At 37.3% G+C, this 26,801-nt stretch overlaps 1 protein-coding gene across 6 annotated transcripts; it reads left to right on the forward strand.

Annotated features, from left to right (window-relative positions):
• Positions 1-77: 77 nt before the first annotated feature.
• Positions 78-26,801, forward strand: Ae2 (anion exchange protein Ae2). 6 transcript variants are annotated; one of them, XM_011637844.2, is made up of 10 exons: positions 78-2,563; positions 9,377-9,572; positions 16,758-16,947; positions 17,027-17,108; positions 17,480-17,860; positions 18,710-19,397; positions 19,937-19,999; positions 21,498-22,092; positions 22,255-23,362; positions 23,447-26,801. In XM_011637844.2, the coding sequence occupies exons 2-10, from the start codon at positions 9,510-9,512 to the stop codon at positions 24,114-24,116; spliced, it is 3,840 nt and encodes a 1,279-aa protein (XP_011636146.2). In that variant the 5' UTR covers positions 78-2,563; positions 9,377-9,509; the 3' UTR covers positions 24,117-26,801. The 6 variants fall into 6 exon arrangements, with proteins under 6 accessions (XP_011636146.2, XP_011636145.2, XP_011636142.2 ...); XM_011637843.2 differs by lacking the exon at positions 78-2,563 and having other exon boundaries at positions 9,374-9,572; XM_011637840.2 differs by lacking the exons at positions 78-2,563; positions 9,377-9,572 and adding an exon at positions 14,691-14,850.

Genomic DNA, 26,801 nt, shown 5'->3' on the forward strand with positions numbered 1-26,801 from the left:
CGATTAAAGGGTCCTTGCAAGTCCTCGCAGTCCTAGTAGTACAGAATAGCAGGCCAGAATATGTATATGCGTGTGTATGTGGATGTGTGTGAGAAATTTGGTTGTACTATGTATAAATGTCGATAATTAGTAATAGGAATGTGGCATATGTGTTGGGACGCGTCGCGTGGTTGAAAAGTTCGTAAGTCAGGAGGAGGATCTGCAGCTACTATAGGACGCAGGATCTAACGTGGTTCCCAAGCTTCAATCCTAAAAGTCGAATCTGGAACCGATTTGTAGATCGACGTACCTAGACCAATCAGATGGTCTAAGGCTGTGTATATAAAATAACGCTCTGCGTTAGAATATATTAAGGTATAATTTGTACGTTGAGCTATATATATATATATGTATATAATATATGTATATAATATATATATATATATATATATATATATATATATATTATATACATATTATATATATATTATTATCATCATCACGAATAATATAACGATCACTGTCTTTACCAAGCCGATAGTATCATCATGCCTCATGTATCACATTAAACGGACGTATTAATATTCGCTTGTTCGTAACATCCTCAACGTTCGGTCCTTAATCCTTCCACGATCTGTACATTCTTTTATTCTGACATCATAGTTATCTCATTCCGAAAACATTTCTAGCAAGAGAATATCTTACGGAAATAATAAATCAATAAGGTAAAACTGCGCATTTTATTTAAAGTATTTCATCATATTTAAATCCTGTCGTTATTTTATAATTTATTTATAGATAGGATTGACTTTACTGATCAAAATACGTTAACGATACGTAACGATGCGATAGATGCGGGCACGAGTTCTGCGTGGCACGCTCGCATACGAAACTAATATGAAATTAATCATATCGAGAATGGATCATAAAAAATCGGATCATCAAGTATCGCTAGTCGGAACAATATCATCGATGATTTAACGCGTCGTAACGACCTATACTCTATTGTTGAATCGATAACAATTTGCGACAGCGAATACGTTTAACGCATTGTTAGCTTTTATTGTGGTATTATCGTTCGCGTGCTTTACTCTCAATGTGGACAGAGCATTTCAAGATATCTTTCCATCATCGATCGTTCACTCTTTGAAGGAGTGCGCTCAATTTAAAGAAAATTTGTTGGAAATTTGACAAATACCGTGAGGAAATATAATCGAGGTTGTTTCCCTAAACGTTATAAAACCGTGCCATATAAACATGCCGTTACGTTGATCCTGAAGTTTGCATAAATGCATATGCAGCTTACAAAGTGGAGGCGCTCTAAATACTTGTTGCAAATGCATGCATATGTGATCAGCGGCATACGCCGCCCGGTAATCTACATATAGTATGGTTGATACTACAAGATGACGAGTGAAAAAATGGGACAAACGGATCCGATGTATATTCATTAAAAGCCGCACGGGAGAATTCGATTTCTCGAGCCTTCCACGACCGACCCAATTCGTTGTCCGTCATAAGGAATACACGTATTTGCACACTGAAAACTTATCGAAATAGCATGACGATAAGAGATCGCACCACGTCACGAACACTGGACGAAATGCGGGAAAGTTTCGAAGTGCAATAAAGGCACGCGCGACAAGAAACATTTTTCCTTTGTTTCGTAGGAGCGGCATTTCACACGCGTCTAGTCTAACGCGTTTTCTTATTTTTATTGTTCGAGGTGGAATACTGGAAAAAGAGTGAATCGAAAAAAAAATCGATATCAGATCTATAACAGTTCTTCAACAGATCTTCAAGCGAGTTTTTTTCATCTCTGAATAATTCGCAAATAAAAGTCGCAAATGTAAGTGTATAATACGCATCCGATTATCGAAGGTTGAATGAAGGAAAACAGTAGATATAACAGCGATACACGTTGTTTTGCTCTAAGAATATGTGAAGGAAAAAAGGAATAATAAAGTATTTAAATTTAAAAATATTTGGAAGAAATTGAAGAAATGAGTCAACTCGCTTCGAGGAACGGAACCCGGATCGATCCACGCGATTGGCTGATCGGCCGATCGGCCGGCCGCCGGCCAGCCGGCCGGCCGGCCGGCCGGCTGGTCGGCTGGTCGCAAATATTCGATTCCCGCTACTGCTTTCTCTCCTCTCTCTTCGTTTCTCCGCTCGAGGAGCGGCAAGCGTGCGAGCGAGTAAACGAACGAACGTGAGCGAGCGAGAGGGACGTCGTTTCCCAAGGGAAGCCCATTCCGGATTATACCGACTGCCGACTGGCCGGCAGTCAGTTTGTCAACGGCGTTGCTCCTGCGCGCATGATCGTCGCGCCGTGCCTTGGTCGTGAATAACCCAACACGATAAACCGCGCGTGTCATCCGCCTTTCCTGTCCTCGTCTTCGTCTTCACCCTCGTCCTCGCAAACGCACCACGCACCACGCACCACGCACCGAAGACGTAGCACGTAACGCGCGGAAAAGCGGAGTCGGAATCGAAGAGCGGACTGTGGGTCCGGTCGTGGCTCGTGCGGCCGCGCTGCTGTCCGCGCGAGTGGTGCGCATCGAACGATCGATTCGGAATCTAGGTACGTAAATCGTGTGCTGCACCTGGATCAGCTTAGATCACCCTGGATCAGTTTGGTTCGGCTTGGATCAGCCTGGATCGAATTTGCCGATCGCGAGGCCACGCGGAAACCTACCTCGTACCATGTTCCACATCGACATTTCGCGACGAGTCGCGATAATTCGCATATTGCATTCGTCCAAAATTTTAAGAAGGAAAAAAAAAAAGACAGATTATTGAACGAAAAGTCTCCACGAGTAAAATTTTTTTACATTTCTTATTAATATTGATTACACACATGGCTGAATTTTATACAAGTCGTGAAAGACTACGTTGATTTATGATAGCGGTTACCCTTTCGGGATAAAGCAAGTTGTGAACCTAAGTAATGATATTTAAGCTAATTTATTGTAAAATAATTTTTTGCACATTACTGTGACGTCAGTCGTACCTTGAGCGCTACGACGCACTTTATTTGTATGTATTTGCTCTGCTGGCAACACATAATCGCCATAATCGTTAAACACCAATTTTTACATTACGCAACGAGTTTCCGAGCAAGGAAAAGTTTTTGCTACATTATCAAGTGAAAAAAATTTGTCTTTGTTGTTGGTATGAGGATTGGCGAACAGGCGATTTTCACTAGTCGAGCCTTCGTTCGACACCAACGTTAACTGGAATGTGCGCGAGGCGACAAGAATTTATCGACCAGCGCGATAAATGCGTATAGATAATAAGGCTATCTGACTTGAAATTAGAAAAAGTAATAGAAGTATAATAATAATGGCACCTCTTTACTCTTTCGTGTACAACAAAATATAAATCAAAACAAGTAATAAAGTAATAAAGATTGAACGGAAACTTGTTAAAGTCGCGCAAAATTAGGAACAAGAAGAGGGACGGGAACGCGAGGGGTCCTTTCTATTTTCGAACCGGGTTGATGGGAGTGGCTCACCACACATTTTCTAGACTGGGATCCATGCATTATACAACTCTTTCCGTCGTCAAATCCACGCTTGTCCGCTGTTGTTACTTTATCCCGAGACAGTTATGACTGATGGAGAGATCCACGCTACGCGTTAGTCCGTGCCGGAACGGCATAATAACGCGCTGTGATTAGGCGAAACAACGAGAAGCACATGTCGCTCTTTTGTCGCTAGCAAGATGCCAGATTTCCAAAGAGTCAGATAATTATTTTTAAAGATTGTAAACTTGAAAAAAGGATAGAGCGAGCTATTTATTTTATTAATGATTCTTCTCAAACTCGACTCTTACTATAATATGTAACTTGTGTTCTTTAAATTCTAAAATACAGGCAATATTATATTTATTTATTTTATCAGGCTGATAAATTTAGAATCTAGCAGATTTATTGCACGCGAAAGGAAAAAGAAGAATTCTATCTCATTTATAAATTATTGTAGCCGAATAACATCTCAGCCAGAGCCATTAAACGGGTTTAATGTCGTTTTTAAATTTGTTAATGACTAGTCTCTTTTACATTTCTACTCGCCATTTGTTGTAATCGTTGGTCAAGTTTTTACTATGCGGATTTTTTGATGTGAAGTATTTATGTTGGTGCACGTTGGTTCCATCTTCTTGTATTTTGTGTTTTCTTTTACAATAAAAGTCGATTCTTTAAAAGTCGACGCTAAATAATTGACCACAATGCGAGAGTCGCGATAAACATATTTGTGATATTTAAAGCGCGCTTTGTAAGCGCGGCTCGATGACTTCCAATTACAACTTCCAGGTGAGTCGTTCATAGGTAGTGCGTTCAAAATTCCGCTGAAATAAAATAAACTCTAATACTCGGCGGCAGGATTCGTTGTCACGTCATTCGCGCGCGACGATTATCGAAGTCCGCGGGTTCGATCATCGAAGTCACGAGGCGGTCTCGCTTTCAATGAGCTTAATCGTGCACGCGACGTCTCGTGATGATGAATCATCGTCGTGATGAGGCGTTGAGCACCACTATGAGGCACTATGAGAATGCCATGTCCTTGTTCCCCATACGGAATTTCGGCCGTCGATCTAATTGCATGATTCAAAAAAATAAAACGAGCCGTCATAAATGGATGCATGCGTTGCACGCTCGTTTATCACCCTTCTCGATTGGTTCTCGGAATGAGTGGAATACGAAACTAGCACCATGTATTTGCACATAAAAATATTTGAAATGGGTGGTTGTATTAAATGTATTAAGTAATTTACAGTAAATTTAAATTGTTTTGCACATTGTGCAGATATATCAGAAGACATACCGATTATTTTTAACAATTCTACAAGGGCATGATTAAAAAGAAAGGCGTATCGAGATAATTCGATGTGACGCTGTATGCATAATAATTGTTTGACGATTATTTCAAGTGTGGACAGCATGTTAATTGCATCAATTAAGGTACTATCGCCATCGTTGACGTGATATTATTGTAAAAGGAAAGGAAAAGAAACATATAATATGTATGTGTGTGCATGTGTTGTCACAATTCCATTAGAATTAATGAAATAAAATTCCTTAATTTATTTTCTATTTAATTTTTGAAAATGTTTTCGATTTGCCAATTGTAAAGAAAATTAACGGTTGAATATAATCGTATCATCTAAAATGACGATATATCGTATCATCTAAAATGACGATATACTAATAATACTGTTACATATACATATAATAACGAATCACAAAATGTGTTGTGAATTTTTGTCATATATCACTTGTTATATTCTCGCTGCACTTTGTAGAAATTGATTTCTCTGATGAAAATGCATTATAGCAGTTATAAAGATTGCGAGAGAGAGAGATCGTTCTGGAGAGAGGAAAGGCCCGGGAGGCTCTTTTTCGTTCTGCTTTTGCCTGTGGAATTTTCCACGAGAGAAGGTTTTATGATCTGTTGGCGGTTACACAAAAGGAACGCGAGAACTGTTTCTTTCTGTCGAGAAGCGAAATGTGGACGGAGCGATGCGTCGCCACACATGCACGCACCAAAAAAGGACATAATACATGTGCAAGCATATAGACAACATGCAATAGAATGTATTGTAATAGTATGTCAACAGTTTCTCTCTGAATATCTTTAAAGAAGAATGCCGACTTTTTTCAAATTTTCTGCTAATATATTTCCTGCTAATATATTCATGAAATCAAATGGAAAAGAATATCGCTTATGCATTTCATATATCTTAAATTATAATATATTATTTATTATTATTTTATAATATATTATTCAAGATATATTGCAAATTATTTTCCAATTATTTTTTTTCCAAAAAATTGCAAATTATACGATAAGACATTTTTTCAAATATACCGAGATATGTTTTGCTGCGCAATATTGTTACAGTTATCGCAATTAGTATTCAGAATTTCTCATTCCATCCGATTTTTCGATTGCGTTTATTATTCCATAGGGATAGAGATAGAGTATGGGAAATAAAAAATAATTTATTTTATTTTTAGGTTTTAAATATTGTGATTTCCAGTATATTTCCTAGTCGCTACCATTAATAGGCTTTACTGTACATATCTCTATGGAGTACGTATGGAGACGAAGTATGATAGATATAAATCAGGGTTCCGTGAAACCAGGTCAAAAACCTCCACACTGTAGCCCTCCCCGCTTATGTAACCTTGTCCTACAAAGGTGATGCGAGAAGGGAAATATAGGCGCTCCTTTCTCTCTTGCAAGGAATCATTCTGTATCTCGTTCACTTGCAAACGCAGGATCTCAAAAGATTCTCTCATCTTGCCTACAGCATTGTCTAGTCACAGTCAGCGAGAATATTTCTCGAATATTACAGCTAAATATTATAAGAGATGGATTAGAAGGAAGTTGCGGTATTATAGAAGGTGGGGGCAGATAATTATCCTTCAAGGAATATAATCGATAAAAGTTATTATTGTCGACAGAAAATCGATCATTTAATATACGTTATATCTAAGCTTTGTCAAAAATGTTATTAAATGTGCAACATTTGTATATATATATATATATATATATATATGTAATGTATAACGGTACAGCGCTTCTCAACAATTGATATCTCAATGATTGAGTCCGTATGTATTTCAGTTCATAAAACATTCTAATAATTTAATAATCCGAGTTCGGTCGTAAACCTTGACTATTCGCGTGAAACGTACATATACATACGTAATGTACATTCAGTTATTTATCGTTTTTTTTTGTTTTTTTTTGTTTTTACTAGGTCAAATGCTCAATCATACTAAATTGTCTTGTGCTTGTTTAGTGAAAATTTAAATTTGTTGAGAAGGAATCTTATTTTTCATTTATTAAGATTCTTCCTATACATATATTATCATTTTCGAATTTATATACATATAGATATGTATATAATATGTATATAAATAATATTTTTTGTTCTAAATCCGTCATAAATTTTTATTGTTGACCAACGTACATATACATATGACACACACACGCGCGCGCGCGCGCACACACACACACACACACACACACACACACAGATTGCCTAATGTAAATAGTATCTATCTAGTTGTCGAACAATAAAAATTAATTTATGATGGACTTGGAGCAAAAATTATTATTGTTCTATCATTTTTTTTGTCTGGGACCAGTCAAGACAATTCTCATAGTTATCTAATAGAAAATTCAATCGATTACTTAACGACCTCTAGACATATTATTCTTGCATTCGCTCAATAACCGCAATATACTGTAGTCGTTAGTACTAAGAATTTAACGAAACGCGTTTGTCAGAAATATCGTGCATTTGTGTTTTGGATGTCGCAGGTTTAGAATATCTGTCATCTTAAGCCGCCTAGTATAAAGTATAAGAAAATTGTTGACCAATTTGGTGCGTACCAATTATCATATGTCAATGAAGAAAATCAAGATTCCATCGAAGATAGTATGATGTGTCGCTCAAATTTGCTGTCGCGATGTGCACTTCCACGCGAAAATTTTATCCATGAATAAAACCTGACAGGATAAAAGCGCGCGCGCGCGCGCGCACACACACACACACACACACACACACACACACACACACAAATAGGCGCCACGAAAGAAAAAAACTTGACGTAACATCGTCGTGGCAGATGTTGCATTTACAAAGGTCCATCTTTTCGTCAAACAAACGACGACAAATGGGAGAACCGGCCGGTTCTTGCCACCAGATCTTCTCATTATAACGCAACACAGGTTTAAGGTGTCTCCACGCTGAGCTATACCGAAAGTCGAGTGCGTCGTCAATAAATAGCATTTTTTGAGGACTTAAAATAGAAAGGTGGATGTTTAGATAGACAAAGATATCAAGTGACCGATACGCACGTGCCATAGGATTTAGAAAATAGTGTTAATAATTGTAGTGTATTTTATCAAATATAGTTAAATAAATATTAAACAATATTATAACGCGCTCACACAAAAATATTGTATATCTTTTATATATAACGTAGTTATTTTTAATTGACATTTGATCATACATAGACAATAATATTATTGTTGTGAAATGATCTTTAGATCCATATATCTATATATTCGCACATACCACATGCCGTGCAGTCTGTTGTTCAACAATAAAGCCGATCGTCAAGTTCTTAGGATTATTGTTACGAGATCCTTGAAAAAGCATAAGGGGTGTCTAAGGGATGCAAGTCTACGTAGAGATACGGAAGTAAAACGAAAGGTACTGCCAAGTTATAATGTTAATGAATACTCGAATCTGTAGGATACAACAGGAGACAATCAATCTGAGTAATATTGATAATATGCATATAATAAATTATGGATACAATATATGTATATATTTATTTGCGTATGCATCATGAGATACGCGAGGAGAAAAATTGTTTAATTTAACCAAATGTTGATGCAATCGTCGTTACATAATTGTGGTAAAACAAAGATGAAAATTACGTGTCAAGTGATGCGACAGGCTAAATTATGTTGATTGCCGATATGAGTGTGTCAAGAAACGGAGGGAAAAGTGTCGGGTGTGTCGGTTACATCATCACATTGCAACGCGTAACCCGAGATGGGTAGGAAGATCCGTTGACTGCGCTTCGAAGCGTGATTCTCATCGCATTGTGATAAATTAATAAACAATTAACTATATACATATATAAGAAGGTAAGTTAAGAAGACACAGGTATATATAAAACACAGGTTCATCGAAAGTACAATTTTGAGGTCTGATTTTTAAGAAGAAACATTGAAAGGAGAATAAAGGTATACATTTATGTGAACGTAGTTCTGATTCTAAACAAATAGAACTCGACGAAATCGAGATACAGATTCGTTATACAAGAGTATTGATATTTTAATCGTCGTGATGTCGAATGTCGTATTCAAAAGATGGATAAATACGAATGCGTAAATACAAAGATGGGTATTGGAATTGCTGATAGTCATCGGTCACTCTCGACGAGGTATATCTCATTCTTGACGCCGGCCGCGGCCGTGTCGCTCGAGAGCTCCTCGCGATCGTTCGCGATAGTTCGCGAACGAGTGCTCGTGAGATCACTATCCTGTCGTTCCTTCTCGGTTTGTGTGTCCGAAAAGCCTCTCGTTTCTATCGGAAAATCTTCCAGTTGAATTTATTCACATTACAATATCATATACAGCATCGCGTATTTGAATGTCGAATAATTTCATTAGTAGCTCTTATAACTTATAAATGATTCTATACTTTTACTTTCCTAGACGCAGACGGCTTTCTCCATTAAATAAAATTGCATCCTAGATATAATATTTTAAATGAACTTGGAGCACCGACTAAACTAACTATTTTATTCCGTCGTTCTTTATCCAATTCCAATCGCAATCACAACATAAATGTGGCATTTCAGCAGTCAACAGAACGGAGCTGCCATCACAGCGATTACTCCACATGTGGACATCGCCGTCGCGACTCAGGATCGGCCGGGCACCTAGGAAAAAGACACAGCCTTAAGCTGCACCATCAACTGCCGCGGCCGATAAAGGATGGAGAACACCGACGGATCCAGGAGGAAGCTCTCCTTCCTCGGCTTCGGCAAACGAGTATCGGTGAGTGCTCGACGAATAATTCATATGTAAGATCTCACTGTCAAAGGATTGAAAGAAAATCGAAAGAAAATCGTCTACACACATCGTTTTCACACATTCGAACATATTACTGACCTAACAGCTATCGATTTATCGATGATTTATGATAGCGGTACAACAGTTGACAAACGATATTCCATATTGTAATTATTCGAAATTGGTATGCACTTGGGTATGCTACTACGATAAACGTACACATATCGCGTTACTTGAATGCTCGACATAATATCTCTCACATCCGTGTACAAATTTGCGACCCCAGTTTGCGCATTCTTCGTATCGCAGATTCCTGTGCATCTAAGAATTTTTAGCACAAAATTCTAACGCTAATATATATCTCTTACGTCAAATATGCATTCTCTCCGTTGTTATTTTATTTATTTTAGATAATTTTTTAGGTAATTTTTGGTAAGCTGATCGTAAAAAATACTTGTCACCATTTTCGCTTTTAGCTTTCTCGATGAGTTCCCTAATTCAGCAGAAAAACCAGCTTATCAAATGGTTACGATGCGAAACTCACTGCGATGGACGTTTTCATATTTCAGAGTGACGCATCGACTTTTACATTCGCATAAAAAATCCAACGAGACTAAATAAATAAATTCGCGTTTTCCGCATGTGTTATCGTTCAAATCGAACGTAAGCAGATGTAATGAGGCTCCCGAATGAGTCACAACGATCCGTATCACACATTCGTGCATGCGGAATGAGTCGCGTATTGTATGTTCCGATATGTATGTATGTATGTACGAGGGAGCAGAGACCCTCGTCTCGCTTCTACGTCGCTCTGCGAAATGACGTGCGAATTATCGCATGCGTTTTATCGCGGTTGTCTCCTAACTCCGACATAGATTCGTAAAGCGGGACGACCTAGAGCAGGACTGATTGGCCTGATTGTTGACGGTCACGGGTCAATAACCATTTGACACCGTGTGTGGCGCGCGCGGATCGCACGACACGGGCTAGAAACGCGAAACGGTGCGGCAGCACGTGACTTCGATCGGAAAGGAAAGTTGCCGGGACTTCTACGTCGCGCACGCTAAACCATCGTACTTGAGCCATAGTCCTTCGCGATGTAGAGACCTGTAAACTCCGTGCTCGATGAAGCCCTCAAAGTGCACCATCGATATGATGCGGGATCATCGCATAATAATTGCGAATCTCGCGCATACATCGCGCATAAGCGATTACGTAAGCTCGAGGGAGCAAAATCGAATCCAGATGCGCTAGATCTGGATCGTTGTCATTGCGACTATCATCAACCCGACTATTACTAACGACTAAATTTGTCATAAATTTTTCATTTTCACGCATCTGTAGATCCTTCTTTTCGTCATTATCATGAATATTACAATTTTGTCATCTTTGACATAATCTTCCGGCAACTTTCAACATATACATATAGTTTTTCAATTCGTGATTGGTCGCGATTAGTTTCGTCCCGCTGACCTGGATCGAGCGATCGAACAGCTAAGTGTCGCCCCTTCACCCCTCTTTTGCCCCTATGGAACAGGAAGTCGCCTAATAGAAACGCAAATTGGACGAAATGTCTGGAAATTCGATTTGACATGTCCTATTTTTTTCTTTTTTTTTTCTTTTAACCCTAAAACTGTAATTTACAGATGTATGAATGAATAACGAAACGATTCTGAATAGATTTGTTTTATTCTAAACACGTGTTATTCTATCTCGATACTCTTTTGTTGCGGTCTTGTCTCATTTTGCATCGTGTGGGATTTAAAACATTAACGAGTTCGCTGATGTACCATTCAAGTGCTTACGCAAGATCGGAAGTCGTAAATTCGATTATCAAGAATGGTGTCAATCGTATCGTCGCTATCATACAGCTTGATTGCTTCTGACATTGTCAGTGTACAGGTAGCCTGTTTATGGCGAAACGGCATACGATTGATTCATAAGAGAGATTTCTCCTATGTTTCCAACTATCCCAAAGGTAGGGGTTCACTTTCCATGATAACGTATCGTTGCCATAAGACGCGCATTTTTCACGAGATCATTCCATTCCGCTCAACACGACAAAAAGGATTAGTCAATTTGTTACGATTGTACCAAACATCATTTTGCCGTTTTTTTTTTTCAGTTTCAAAAATCAACACAATTTTGAAACTATACTGAGTCTTTGGTTCAAGGAATCTTGTATCATTTTTACGTCGGCAATTCTTTTCTGGCTAAAAATTCTTGAAAATTTTGTCCTAACTTGCGATATTAGGTGATAGAATATTGAAAAATGATCTGCAGTGTTGCAGTATATATATATATATATATATATATATATATATATATAAATGCAAAGTTGCTGTTGTTATTTTCGCGACGTGTTGCAATTTAGAGCGCCGCTTTAGAGCGAGAATAGCACAACGATAAATTCGAAAAGATTGGTTCGGAAAGAAAAAAATTCATGAATGGGATTTAAAATTCGTATTTTTCCTTCATCTCTATCTCTCAAGTATTCCCTTGCGGTCAATCGCCCTTCGTTTCTCAGTCAAGTTCAAGGTCGGATGTTCATTTAACTTGCCGTGCAGGGTTGGCCGCGCCGGCCTCGGACATGTTCACGGATGCGGAAGGCTGCGAAATCGCGTGCGCCTTGAAGTTGAAGAAAGCCGATCGCATACCCTTCAATGCACGATTTAATATGATAAAACTTCATTCAACTTTAATGATGATCAATTAAAAGTTACTTTGATACATGTTAAAATGTATATGTGTATTAACAATAGCTACGTGCGTGATTTTCGATGGATGTCTTTCCAGTCAATCAACGAATCATTACTTCTATAAATGTTTGAAAAAGATATATTTAAAAAAAGGTAAAAAATAATGCCAAGTTTACGTACCCCTTTTCTTATTTATGTAAAAGAAAGAATTTTATATAAAAATTTCTATCTATAAAAGTCTTTTTAGTAATAAATTTTATATTGGTACAAAAGATGTGATATCAAGAACTGATGCCAATTTCTAATTTAATAAACTTGGCGCGCCCGGGTCGCATTAAAACACGTATGTACACACTTATTGCATTATATTGCATTATACTCTTACTGTTTATCTTATAACATTAATAATGTAAATATTACTTTTAAAAATATTTATAAATAAAACTTTTTATATAATTTTACTTATTATTTTATTAATGCATACAATTTCACATCTGTCAAAGACATATCAAAAAAATGAGCGCTGCAAGACGCAGCTGTCATACAGAGACGTTCATTAGCGCCTCTTGCGACAGAAAAAAAAAGTGACGGCGACGACCAGAATGTTTCTTAAAATTTAAACTAATTAAACCAATTTAAATCAATTTGAAGTTGCGTCGCGATATCAGTTTGTCAGAACACGACAAAAAAAGATAAAAACATTTTTCTCATATAATTTGATACTCAGCTATCGAATAAGCGTTAGAACTTATAGTTAGAACTTAATCGATGCAGTCGTTGCTGAAATATGAAAATGTTCAGACCGAGTTCATCTCGGGGTCTCGCGTAAAGAGAGCCACGGGCGTCCCGTTTTACGCGAACTTCGCTGCGCATGAACTTGGTATCGAGACACCACTCGTGTCTCTTGATATATAAAAATATCTCGAAGGAAAATTAAATTAATTAGTTTAACAACCTGTCGCAGAAACCAAGAAACATTCTGTATGTATAGTATTTAATTTTCTTATGTTTTCAAAACGTTATTTGAAAACAACATATGTAACATTGCATAAAAATGCGTAAAGAATATGTTTTTTTTATTTTGTTATACCTAGGATTTAATCGTATATCGACCTTAGTAGTTGCAAAAATAATCGAAACGATTACTGGTAGAAAATTAAGCTTCTCGTTTATCAAATACTAAGTACTTCATCGATTTCCCCTGTCGGCATTCGGGAGGAAAGGTCGCCGCTAGTGTGACCGGGGAATAAACCTGGGGAGGTGTTCAGGTTCAAGGTCAGTTGGAGCAGGAAGCGGCAAGCGCACGTCAAGCGAGGAAATGAGAAGATGCGATCGATGGAAAGCTTACTCTTACTCGCCTCCAATTCCAGCTCTTTCTGGTGCGATCGTATCAGCCGCACAAGATAGTGCTAGTAGATGATAGTGATCGTGAAATATTCGACGATTCATCCCACAAAGTCGCGATGATCAGGAGATGAGAGAGATCATGGATATCACGCTTTCTTCTCTTTCTCGCGTGCTTCTTTGCTAACAATAATCGATGATATTTTTATGACCTAGGCCTAGTCGAAATTGCCTCGGATTTGATTTTCGTCTTCTTTGTCAGTTGTACCACTTACCACCTAGTATTCAGCATCATCAGCTAAGTTTTTTCATCCGCGACGAGTCTCTTTCCGTCTTCTTTACCATGAATTTTCTCTTTCTTTCGTTCTCGAGTTCCGTTTTATTCAAGCCCTTCTATTCCAGATTTCACGGTCGATTGACACTTGTTGCGCTTGCTAGCCTTCGTCAATCACTCGCACAGTCTTTCTACACATTCGATTCAAAATGCACCGATAAAATACGAATATACTCATCTTCTTTACGGAAGATTAGATCGTACAGAGGATAACTCTTGGTTGTATCAAAATGTACCAGCTGCTGTTTCGTTTGCTGCAATTCTCTAGCTCGTTTTTCGTCCAATTGATCAAATTATAAATTAATGAACTTGATGATGTAACTAGCAAAGTGTCGCGGGTATATAGTAAAAAATACAAAAATATTTTTTCTTTCTCTTGAAAAGATTTAATGTGAGACATTTATAAAAATTTTTTCGTAAAAAGAAATCACAATCTTTCTCTTTTATATCAGTGAGTTAATTCGTCAGAAGTGGCACGCTCAAAGTTAAATGACTATTGGTTAGGAAATTGGTTTACACGAAGGGAAATTGAAAATCCTGAATTGAAATTCTGATAAATCGAATGATGAGGAAAGGGGGAAGGAAAAAGAAGAATGAAGCGGTTGCTCCTCGATTGAGCGTATGGGGTTGATATCGATCCACCCCTTCCACGGACCATTGCCCGTTCCCCACCCTAGCTTTCTCTTCTTTCTCTCTTCCCGCTCCGGCGAGCATCACCCTCCACCCTCAGTTTGGATTCCTCCAGCTCGGAGCGCCGACCGGCCGGGTTGTCACTCGGGATGCCATGCCCGAGGCCACCGCCGGTTCCTCCGGGAAGTCGTTTCTGCAACGGGCGCGGGGCAAAGTTCTCCGCTGGCTACGACGATCCTTGCGAACGACACACCAGGTGAATGCACTGTCTCATCTCTTGAAATGACGGCCATCCTAATTCCTCTGACGTCCGTAATTTGCACGATCGAATAAATTGTCATTATCCGAATGAGGAGGCCAAGTCTTCACACTTCTTTCGCAGCTGTTCTCAAAGTAGCTATTCTCCCTCTTTGCGCTTTACATCTTTTGTATATCGTTCAGTGAAGTATGACATAAGAAATTTGAAATTGCTATGATACTAGTTATTAGCAGTGGATTGTGAAAAGTTAGAAGCAGCTATACGTACAGCTATACATCCGAAATTTGTGAGATCCAAATTTTTCTTGTTGAAAACTGGGATTTTGGAAATTTAGAGATTCTAATGAAATTTTCATTACAAACTGTTAAAATAAAAAATGTTTTTTAAACAGCAACTCCTTTTGAAAGAAGATATATAATAAGATTTCAGATCTTTCAGATCTTTCAAGATTTCAGATCTTTCAGATATTTCATAAATCCTTATTTGAGCAAGAAAACGAATGAAAAACGCAGAACATCATTTATCTATCTAAAATAGATTAGCAATTAGTGCATAAGAGAAATAGTCTCCAAGTATTTAATTTGTTTCTATATATTTATAATTCGCTAATTCACATTAATTATTCGTTATTAAAATTATTGTATCGCGAATCAGATTAATCAAGCAGATGTTAACTATAAAATTCAGATACTAGATAATAATATTCATCGAAATTGATATTCGCCACTAAATTATTCTCGTTTGTAGAGAAAAATTGACATTCTTCTATACTCTCATCCACGTCGAAATGTGAAAATTGTGTTAAAAGAAAAGAAAGTCCGCTTGTAAAACTCTAATATAATTTTGTCACAAAATTAGAGAACTGGTTGTATCGCGTAATGAAACAACTATATTTTTTAGTTCAGTTTTACCAAGTTCTCGGATGAGCAATTCGCAGAAAACTTGGCGAATGACTGTGCAACGTTCGTTTTGATAGTCGTGCCAGATGACGTCGCAGCTTAATTCGATATTGTCTCGAGATCTGTTAGTGCGATGCATAATGAAAAAGTTTTTTGTGTGTTTTCATGTTTTCATCTTTCTTTTAATATTGAAACAACCGGTGGTATATATATTTTTATTGTTCTACAAAGTTTAAATTTGTGCCGAAAGTACCGGCTTAATTTCTTGCAGCAAAAAGTAAATTTTACAACTGAAACTTTATTGGAAAATCATATTTATTTCCATGCGTCACAAATTTCTTTTCGTCGTGACATAAAACAGAATTTTGACAATGTGTTGCGAAATGCGGGATCGATTCTCAATGGTTCTCTTTGACTATTGTGAACAAGCGTTACGTGCTTGACTCGACAGATATGTTAGCAGCATATTTTTAAGCCTGTAGGAGAATATGAAAGTTGACGAGAATATGAACTTCAAAGCGAATTTTCGTTCTCAAACGAGATTGATAAATAAAATTGCGCATGGCTGGTGCTTAATAATTGATTGCATACGATGAATAATCTTTTTTTTTTTAGATTAGAGGTAGAAAAATAATATATGGACATCATACATCACTTTTTTTAAATAACTCAGGATAATGCTAATAAGGCAGCTAGCACTCACAAGAGTAGGTTGCTCTCCGCGAAAATCGATATTCTGTATCGATTCTACCTGAATTGCATAAGTAGAGAGAGAGAGAGAGAGAGAGAGAGAGAGAGAGAGAGAGAGAGAGAGAGAGAGAGAGAGAGAGGGAGGGAGAGAGTAGCCTAGGGCAATTAATGTACTCATCTAACTCTTATGTACCTAGGACATCTTGAAAAGGATTTTTCAAGAGATTCTGTTTCCGCGAAATAATTAAAATAATTCACAGCATTTAAGTAGCAACAACGATAAATGTTAATGTACATGTTTATTTGATATGTCAGGTCGACGGGCATGCCGCAGAAATGGGACCAGAACTTGACGAAGAGATGGAGAAGGTTTTTGCGATGGATGCCGGGGAAAAGTTTGACGTAGCCCGACTTGGCTCACCCTCGGAATCGACTGAATCTGATCGAGATCGAGATCGCGATCGTGGTCCACCATCACGATATGGCGGCGATCGCGATTTCAATCGTGAGTTATATAATTTCTTTTCGAATTATTATTTATCATTTTGTCGAGAATTGAAAATTATAAAAATAACAAACTTTAGAATACCGCAAAAGAAGCTATCCACATCCACACATGCCCCTGAAGAGTCTGCATTCCAGATCTATGCGAAGACATCTTTCACCGTAAGTTGCTTAAAAAGCAAACACTCGACAAAATCTATTTCGTAATTTTCTCGGATTGAGTTGTTGAATTGAAATTTTCGTCATTCTCGTGCGAATCGTCATTCAAAAGAACATATTTCTTTTGTATCAAATGTAATGTATGCCGACGATCGATTTCATTATGCGAAGTACATGATTAACTTAATATTCTTAAATCCTAAAAGAAACAGGAATGTTTAACTGATTAACTTATGATAACTTTGAGGGACAATTTTATCAAATTCTTCAAATTCGAATCAGCAAAGTTCGATCGAATGAACATAAGAATCTTTTTGCTGAGAAATTAAAATGAAGAAAAGTAGTCTCGGTTTTTCTTTGATTTTCATCTTTAGTGAAGGATCAGCAGAAGTGTACATCGAGGAGGATCGTGGCAATGTCCAAGCGCGGAGTAACGAAGTCCAAGAGGTTGACGGAATGAACCGTAATGGATTGCAATCAACTGTTACAAACGAAGTTGAGGCCGAAATTGATGAAGAAACTGCAGAAGAAACTGAAAATGTAGGCAGCAGTGAGAGCGAAGCGCCAATCTCGGAGAGAGCGGCTTCTGGTTTTAATGATAGTCCAACCGTCGGTAGTCCAAGAGTAGTACAATTTGAAAAAATTAAGGAAGAGGATGCATCGAGTACGCAAATACCGGAAGTATCGATGGATATTGCTCTGAGCGGCCATGAAGACGATCGAAAATGCCGACGCCATCAGAAACACGAACATAAGTAAGTTGTCTCAAGATGACGGCTTGTAAAAAGCATAAGAAAGAGAAAAAGAAAATTAGGTGTTGGTCTAATTAACGATGTATGTAGCATCGAATGAGTGTATAATACTTTTTTCCGATTAGTCAACAACATCTTGATGAGAATACGGGTCAAAGTAACTTTAGATTGAATATTGTGTCTGCAGACAGCACATGCACAGACTCAAATCATCCTCGATATTTTAAAGGCGAAAGTTTAAATCCGACGGTCGCATTTCATGTCACAGTTTTGCGGATTCATATTTGCACTGTATAAACCGCGCAATTATGAACACGAAACAACCGACCCTTATTTCGTACCATCACGAGCAATGGGCTAGATTTACAGCGCGACAATTCCGGTACGAAGCGGTACCAAGTCAGATAGTAGGTTCAAGATTTATGGGGTGTGCTAAAAAATGTATGTATATATACAATCAGACTTGATTAGACATCAGCTTCATTCAGACTGTCTGAATTTCTTAATTCTCTTCATATTACAATTTCCCAAGCAGAAATTACTTTTGAATGTAATAGATTCGATTGTTACGATAAAATTAAGTCCAATCAGAGTTGGAATATAGTAAAAATATAGAGTTTGATATAGTAAATGCATGTTTATCGCAATTATCTCAGTAAGATCAAAAAATTTGTATGCCTAATATACGCTTACATTTGATGGTTCTGATTGACCTTTTCTTTTCTTTATGACATGACCCTTTCTTTTCTTTATTACCAGAGAATAATTCTTTTACTTTCTCTAAAAGTAATAAAAGTTCCTTTTCTTATAAAAAGATTTAACTAACCACTCAATTATCGACTATTCTTCCAGACGTCATCATCACAAATCTCGCAAGTACTCTCTGCAGGAGGATCCACAATGGCGGAAACGATCGGGAGCCGGTCTCCCGGACAGTTCGAGTTTGCTCGCCCGACGCGTTAGCGTTCAGCCAGAAGAAGCGAGTACCTTGCAAGAGCTCGACATCGACGATCTGGAATCGCATCGTAGCGATGATCCGCGTGGCATGCGCCGGCACAAAGCTGCTCATTCGACAGTGCAGATTGGTCGACGGAAGGAGGGTGGCATCCCTCATGACACCTTTAAGAAAATGTATGATCATTCTCCACATGAGGTATTTGTCCAACTGGACGAGCTACATGGCCTAGGTGAGGAACGCGAATGGCGAGAAACTGCTAGGTGGATCAAATACGAGGAGGACGTTGAGGAGGGTGCTGATAGATGGGGAAGGCCTCATGTGGCTTCCCTTAGTTTTCATTCTTTGTTAAACCTCCGTCGTTGCCTGGAAACTGGCGTGGTCCTCCTCGATCTGGAGGAAAAAGATCTGCCCGGGTTAGCTTACAGGATAGTCGAGCAGATGGTCATCGAGGAGCTTATCCTGGCCGAGGACAGACCGGTCGTGATGAGAGCACTTCTGCTCAGACATAGACATGTGCACGAACACGAACGTGGTTTCCGATTCGGCGGCAAGAGAAGTTATTCCAGTTATACCAGTCTTCAGGTAATACATCTGTAATGAGAGATCTTTTCATGTAATATGCATCATGCGCATGAAAATGACTGATTCTTGATTAAAATTCGCAAGATTCATTTTCAAATCGCTTGTGTCAAAAATTATTAATTATTAAACACCTATTTAAGGTGAAAAATTGTGATAATCGATTGCTCAATACGCTAATAATCGTGTTTACAGGCTTCAAAACTGCTAAATAATGAATAAATTTGATTTGATGAGACCCAACTCAATTTTAGTTATTCTACAAACTGCAACCTTGGATTTGCAATGTAGTTTGCACGTTTAGAATGTCGTGATTATGAAAAATGAAAATAAAAATTGTGACTACATGTTGAATGCTGATATATCTTCTCATGTTCGCGAATTTAAAAATAAATCAATTCCATGCGAATGTCACAGTTTATGGAAATGTCGAAGATCATCTGCAGGGGCAATGTATCAAACGCGATAAGTAGTGAGTAGTCGCAACAGGTGATTATTAGGGAATAGGTTTAACTGACAGTGTGCTAATATTATTTCCACAGTCCATCTGGCTGGAGGAAGAAGATGCTGCGCGGGAAGCTGCTGAGAACCATGTAATCCAACATGTAAATCTCTCGTTTCCCGAATCAAACGCAGTTTTTTTTATTCTTATTACTCTTATTTCTTCATTCTATTCACTCGCACTTCTCATATGAATTTTTACATACATTTTATAGTAAATTCGGCATAGATTTTGGGGGACAATAAACGTCCGTCGATTTTCACAATTCTCTCTTTGAGAATTGATTATATACAATTAAAACATGAAACGACATTTTATTGAGTTAATACTTTCAATAATCTGATTTAATAATCTGAACTTTTGCGTTTTATATGCCTAATATTGACACACAATTGATACAACGTTAATATTCATCATTAAATTATCGTTAGTTATAACAAATGAGTAGATATAAAGAGAGCAGTATTGAAAATTAATTGAAACAATCATCAACAATATTAACTTTAAGGTTCATATTAGATGTATAATTTAGCTTCTATGTAATTTTTTAAAATTAGTAAAAAACTTATTTAAGTGGACTCACTTTTTTACATTTTGTTCTTCATTATTTCTGTAAATAAATGCCACAGTTTTATTTTGTAGTCCGATAGGACTAAATCGCAGCGCGTTTCTACAGCTTGCAGTTTTTCTGTTATGTTGCGTCTTCACGGAGTGTCTTCTTAGCATGACTAGTCCTATACGTGGGTTAAAGTGATTCTAGAAATATTCATGTAGTTCTAGAAATATTAGGTAGACCGTTCGCCGGTCATGATAACGACGGCTACAAATGCTTACAATCGTACGTCGTGCTTTTATTCAAATTTTAATCTTATAGCTTATTATTTTTTTCTTTTTGCTTAATTTTATTTAATTATTGCGAAACGAATCACGAAGATATGACATATCTCTCGCAATGTTCACATCAACTATTTTATGCCTTTATAATCTTTAAAATAAATTACCCGCTCTATTCATAGCGTATTTTCATGTATTATTCTAATGTGTGTGTGCGTGCGTGTGTGCGTGCGTGCGTGCGTGCGTGTGCGCGTGTGTGTGTGTGCATTCACAAATACTCTGTACGGTTTTCTTAATGTTTTTTATAATGTATTTTTTTATTCTGTGTTTAATTCCAAACTTAAAAATAACCAGTCAGGTTGCTTTTTTGTATAAAATTTATTATTTATTATTATTTTAAATAACATTTTCTTAATAAATTAAGCAATATCATGAAACTAGATAAGCAGATGTCTCATTCTATAAGTTGAAACAATTCTATATGTTATATTTTCATGAAAAATAAGTTATATGTTTACAAATAATTCTTTTTACCGATTTATTATTTATATAATATTTATATCAATTAATAGACCATTTATCTCTTGATTTATTCTTTTGTTTAATAGCAACTGCTCAGTGACATAGGTTTTTCTAATTTCAAGATATTGAGAAACAGTCGATCGAATTTTTCTTACTGCAGACGTAAATCTTCCATTTTTCTCTTTCTTTGATGGAACTATAAAATTCTTAGATTGTTCTATAAAAGTTTTCGAAACATCCGACAGAATCTGCACGATGCAAAGCCGAAAATCGTATCATCGAACCTGGCGCTCGATAGTAATCATACGGTGATCGATATGAAGGAGGAATTAACGTACATGAGCAGTAACGAAGACTTGAAGAAGAGTCACAACGATTATATTCTCAAGAGAATTCCAGCCGGTGCTGAAGCGACAGTTGTACTTGTTGGCGCCGTCGACTTTCTGGATCAGCCGACGATAGCCTTTGTACGATTGGCGGAAGGTGTATTTATGCCGTCCATCACGGAGGTCACGATACCGGTCAGATTTATGTTTACCCTATTGGGGCCGAGAAACGCGGATTTGGATTATCACGAGATCGGTCGATCGATTTCCACTCTAATGGCGAACACATCGTTCCATAAAGTCGCTTATAAAGCCAACGAAAGGCGAGAGTTGCTCTCAGCAATTAACGAGTTCCTAGATGATTCGATTGTACTGCCACCCGGCGATTGGGAGAGACAGGCCTTGCTACCGTTCGATGAACTTAAGGCAAAGAGCGAAGCTATCCGAAAGAGGAAGGCGAAAGCACTCGAAGAGAAGAGTAAGCCGGTCCAAAGTGAGGCAGCTATAAAGAAAGGTAATTTTTTCTAAATATTAGAAAACCTTTTAAATCTGATAAACCGTTTTGGTGAATACTTGAAACATGATGATTTTCGTTCTATCATTTTTTATTATTATTCGTCCGCAATGTATAATGTATATGTGTGTGTGTGTGTGTGTGTGTATACATATAAAACAGCACTTCTAGCCGGCGAAGAGGAAAAAAAGCCATCAGGAGACGATGATGATCCGTTGCGACGTACCAAACGACCATTCGGCGGCCTGATCAACGATATTAAGCGACGCTACCCCTTCTATCTGTCCGATTTCACGGACGGTCTGAGCTCTTCCTGTATCGCGGCAGCTATCTTCATGTATTTCGCCGCTTTGTGCACCGCCATCACTTTTGGTGGCCTGATGAGCGACAAAACACAGAATGTAATAGGCATCTCCGAGACTCTGGTCTCCGGTTCATGGACAGGTGTAGTGATGGCACTATTCGCCACTCAACCACTCGTGATTATAGGCACGACCGGTCCATTATTGCTCTTTGACGAGAGTCTGTATAACTTTTGCTTGGCGAATGAACTTGAATTTCTTACCGTACGAGTATACGTTGGCGTCTGGATGGGCATTATCGCCTTGGCGATCGCCTGCGTCGAAGGTTCAGTCCTTGTACGACTCTTCACGCGTTTCACTGAAGAAATCTTTACTGGACTGATTTCCATTCTTTACATCGTCGAGACGTTCATCAAGCTTTACAATTACTTTGTGCGTAATCCTCTTCTCCATGAATACAGCTTTGGGCCGGACGCCAATGATACAACCTATCCACTCTATGTTACCGAGATGAAGATCATCAGATCACTGTGGAATGGAACCGAGGAGAACTTACGTTTGGAGAATACTCACGAATTGATACCGAGCCATGACGTAGATGGACTGCCGATCAATCAACCTAATACGGCTCTAATGTGTACCATCCTTTGTCTGGGCACCTTTCTAGGTGCGTATTACCTGAGAATATTCCGCAACAGCCATTATTTGGGCCGTAATGCACGAAGAGCTTTCGGAGACTTTGGTGTTCCTATCAGCATCGTCGTTTTCGTCCTGATCGACTATCTAGTTATGGTAAAAACGGAGAAGTTACTGGTTCCCGAGGGACTTTCTCCGACTGTACCCGGTAGAAGTTGGTTTGTGTCTCCCGCTGGATATGAGAAACCTATACCACTATGGATGGCTGTAGCTTGTTTTGTGCCAGCTTTCCTAGTTTATATTCTGGTGTTTATGGAAACTCAAATATCGGAGTAAGTGTAAATTTAATTTAAATCACATTCGTTAGCTATCAGAAACAGTTTGTATTCTGACTAATCACGATGTCTGTTTTTCAGATTGATTATCGATAAAAAAGAGCGCAAACTGCGGAAGGGTAATGGCTACCACATGGACATCGTAGTGGTTTGCCTAATGAATGTAGGATGTGGCTTGATGGGTGCGCCCTGGTGTAGCGCCGCATCGGTACGCTCCCTTACCCATGTGTCCGCCGTAACAGTGATGTCACGCACTCACGCGCCTGGCGATAAGCCGCACATCGTTGAGGTGAAGGAGCAACGAGTAAGCGCTCTTCTGGTCGCGATACTTATAGGCGTGAGCGTGCTAATGGCACCGCTGCTGAGACGAGTACCAATGTCCGTCCTACTTGGTGTGTTCCTGTACATGGGCATCTCATCGACGAACGGCGTACAACTGTTTGATCGTGTCAAGCTCTTTTTCGTGCCAGTTAAGCATCATGGCACAGCAAATTATGTGCGCCGCGTGCAAACCTACAAGATGCACATCTTCACTTTCATACAGATCTTGTGCCTGGCCATATTATGGATCGTTAAGAGCACCAGAGCTGCTCTGGCTCTGCCTTTTTTCCTTATCCTAATGATACCGCTACGTGCTCAAATGAGCCACTTCTTCACCACCGCAGAACTACGTGCCCTCGACAGCAAAGGATCCGAGCATGAAGTCGAAGACGAATTAGATTTCTATGAGGAGGCTCCTCTACCTGGTTGATTGTGCCTTAATCGACTTAATACATACAGTGTCTCTCTCTCTCTCTCTCTCTCTCTCTCTCTCTCTCTCTCTCTCTCTCTCCTCCTCTCTCTTCTCCTCTCCTCTCCTCTCCTGTCCTCTCCTTTCTCCCTTCTCTCTATCTCTTTAAATTTGCCCAACTTTCAAAACTGTCTTATATATCTGTTTTACATCAGGGTCTTTTAAAGTCCTAGCGCCAATTTGCGAATACAGATTTCTATTTTCATTAGATTGAAATGTATATGTATAATATAATTCATTGATAGGGTCCATGTTAGAGATGAAGCTGATGAGCGATGTCATGTAATTTAAGTAGAGATATAAGACACACATATATACATATATATATATCCATATATACATATATATATATATATATATATATATATATATATATATAGATACATACATTCACATATACATATATAATACAAAAAGATTATCAATCATTAGATTGTTGGATCTCATTTGCATAAATCTTTAATTCTTTTGTATTTTATAGAGGTTTTATCTCACATTTTTATAATTCTTGAACATATTGATATCTGTTTTCATTGATATTATTATTACATTCTCCTATATTCATTTCGACTGCCTCTTTTTAATATGAAACTGTGTAAATAGTTTAGCTATACATTTTGATGCGAATTATAGCAAATTCCACTGCACTACACCGGGTTATCGCATACTAAATGCTGATATACATGAAATTATTGAAATGTAAAAATATATAAACACTTCAAAATGATTATATAAATAATCAATAATGAATTTGTCATTATTTAACTGAATATGAATTAATAATTTCATTATTAAGGAAGTGATATTATGCTACTACATTTAGATATTTCATATGTAGCAGTCTTTAATGTGCACTAATCTGATGTAGTCTAATGAATAAAATTCGCTATTATTTACACATACTTAATGAATGATATAGTATAATTGCATTCTTGAAATTAAATGGAAAATTGGTGCCTCTGAGTGCTGATGTTTGCGCTTGACAATGTAACGTTCAGGAAAGTTTATGCAATGGCACAAGAATAGTGCCAAATTGAAATGTTACAAGAACACGCTTTGATGATTTTCAAAAAATAACGCTTTCATAGGCACGTTCCTTTTTTTGCTTTCATGGATGAAGGAATAGATGTTTTCTTAATTTTTAAATTCTTTACAAAGAGATGTGGTATAATTCATGACTTATTATACAACTCAAATTTTTAAATCCTATGTGAGATATCCAAGTTTTTCTCTTTTCCTCTTTTTGTTCATATATTTCTATGTGTGAAGTGAAGATCTTTGAATTTATAGATGCTTACCTACGTGAATCATTTATTAAAGCGCAAACAGTATAACTATTAAATATCTTTATAATTCTTTATTATTAGATTTTTGCTTTTAGATATTGATCGATTATTGAATTCTATGAATATCATAAATTAGCGCATTAATCTTAGGCCCTAAAATAAAATTTTGACTTATAACTTCTTTCACTGCTGCATATTGTTAAATTTGATGATTTCTGATTCCTATTTACATATATTTATATTTACAAATATTTTCACAAACTTGCATTTTACTACATAAAGGATACTTAAAAACAGATTACAACTCTTATGTTCTTATTTGCACAGGTACTTATTCACAGATACTTATTCACGATTATACTTAACTACAACTTACTACACAACTTACTAACAAAATGAAATAATTCTTACATATTTTTATATCTACACAGTTAGATCCATAAATTTTCAATTATGCGTAAATTCCATAAATTCTTTGGATTCCATAAACAAAACTTTTGTTTCACAGATCTTTTAATAAAGCGCGCGCGCGCGCCCACACACACACACACACACACACACACACACACACACACACACACACACACACACACACACACACACTTACAGAATCAATCAAATAGAAAATGCGATGTTTTCTCTCTATTGACCTAATCTGTGTACTCTGCGAATCTTACTAGATAGAAATTCGTGTATTTTTTCATAAAATACTATGATTCTAATTAATTTTTATAGTTTGAAACTTGAGAGAGATAATTCGCGCACATTTAGAACAAAACCAAGTGATGACGGTATAATTAGAGTGGTTCGGAATTATAATAAGAAATAAGGCTGGTGAAAAGGAAGAAAAGAGTTATATTTAACTAAAAGAATATTTTTTCGAACAAATAGAATATATATAGAGGAGATACATTGTATTTTTATTCGTTAGAGTATTTTACTAAACTTCTGTAAAGTTGCTTCCGCTATAACTGTTGATTAATTAATCGATGATAAAGAGAAATTTAGAGAGATGGAAGCAATACATACTTAACCATTGTGATAGCAAAATCCTCAAAAACAAGATGGTACAACTGAGCACTTAACATTAGTGACAAGTTAACGTAAATCTCTAATTAGATATTTAATTGATTCATAGATTATTGATGCACATATACACGCGTACATATATACGTTCCTATATCGTTGATATTATCATAACAAAAGCGAATTATTAAAGCGAATTATTATGAAATAATTGTACATAATCTCTAGTTAACATACAGTATTAAAAAAAAATAATAATTAGTAATAGTTTCTCAATAGTTGATTTATGCCTTAAATTAGCGATCAAAGAAATAAAATACATATTTTAATTGTA

The sequence above is a fragment of the Pogonomyrmex barbatus genome, unplaced genomic scaffold (genome assembly GCF_055798465.1).
Source record: "Pogonomyrmex barbatus isolate J1 unplaced genomic scaffold, ASM5579846v1 scaffold11, whole genome shotgun sequence".
NCBI classification, from domain to species: domain Eukaryota; kingdom Metazoa; phylum Arthropoda; class Insecta; order Hymenoptera; family Formicidae; genus Pogonomyrmex; species Pogonomyrmex barbatus.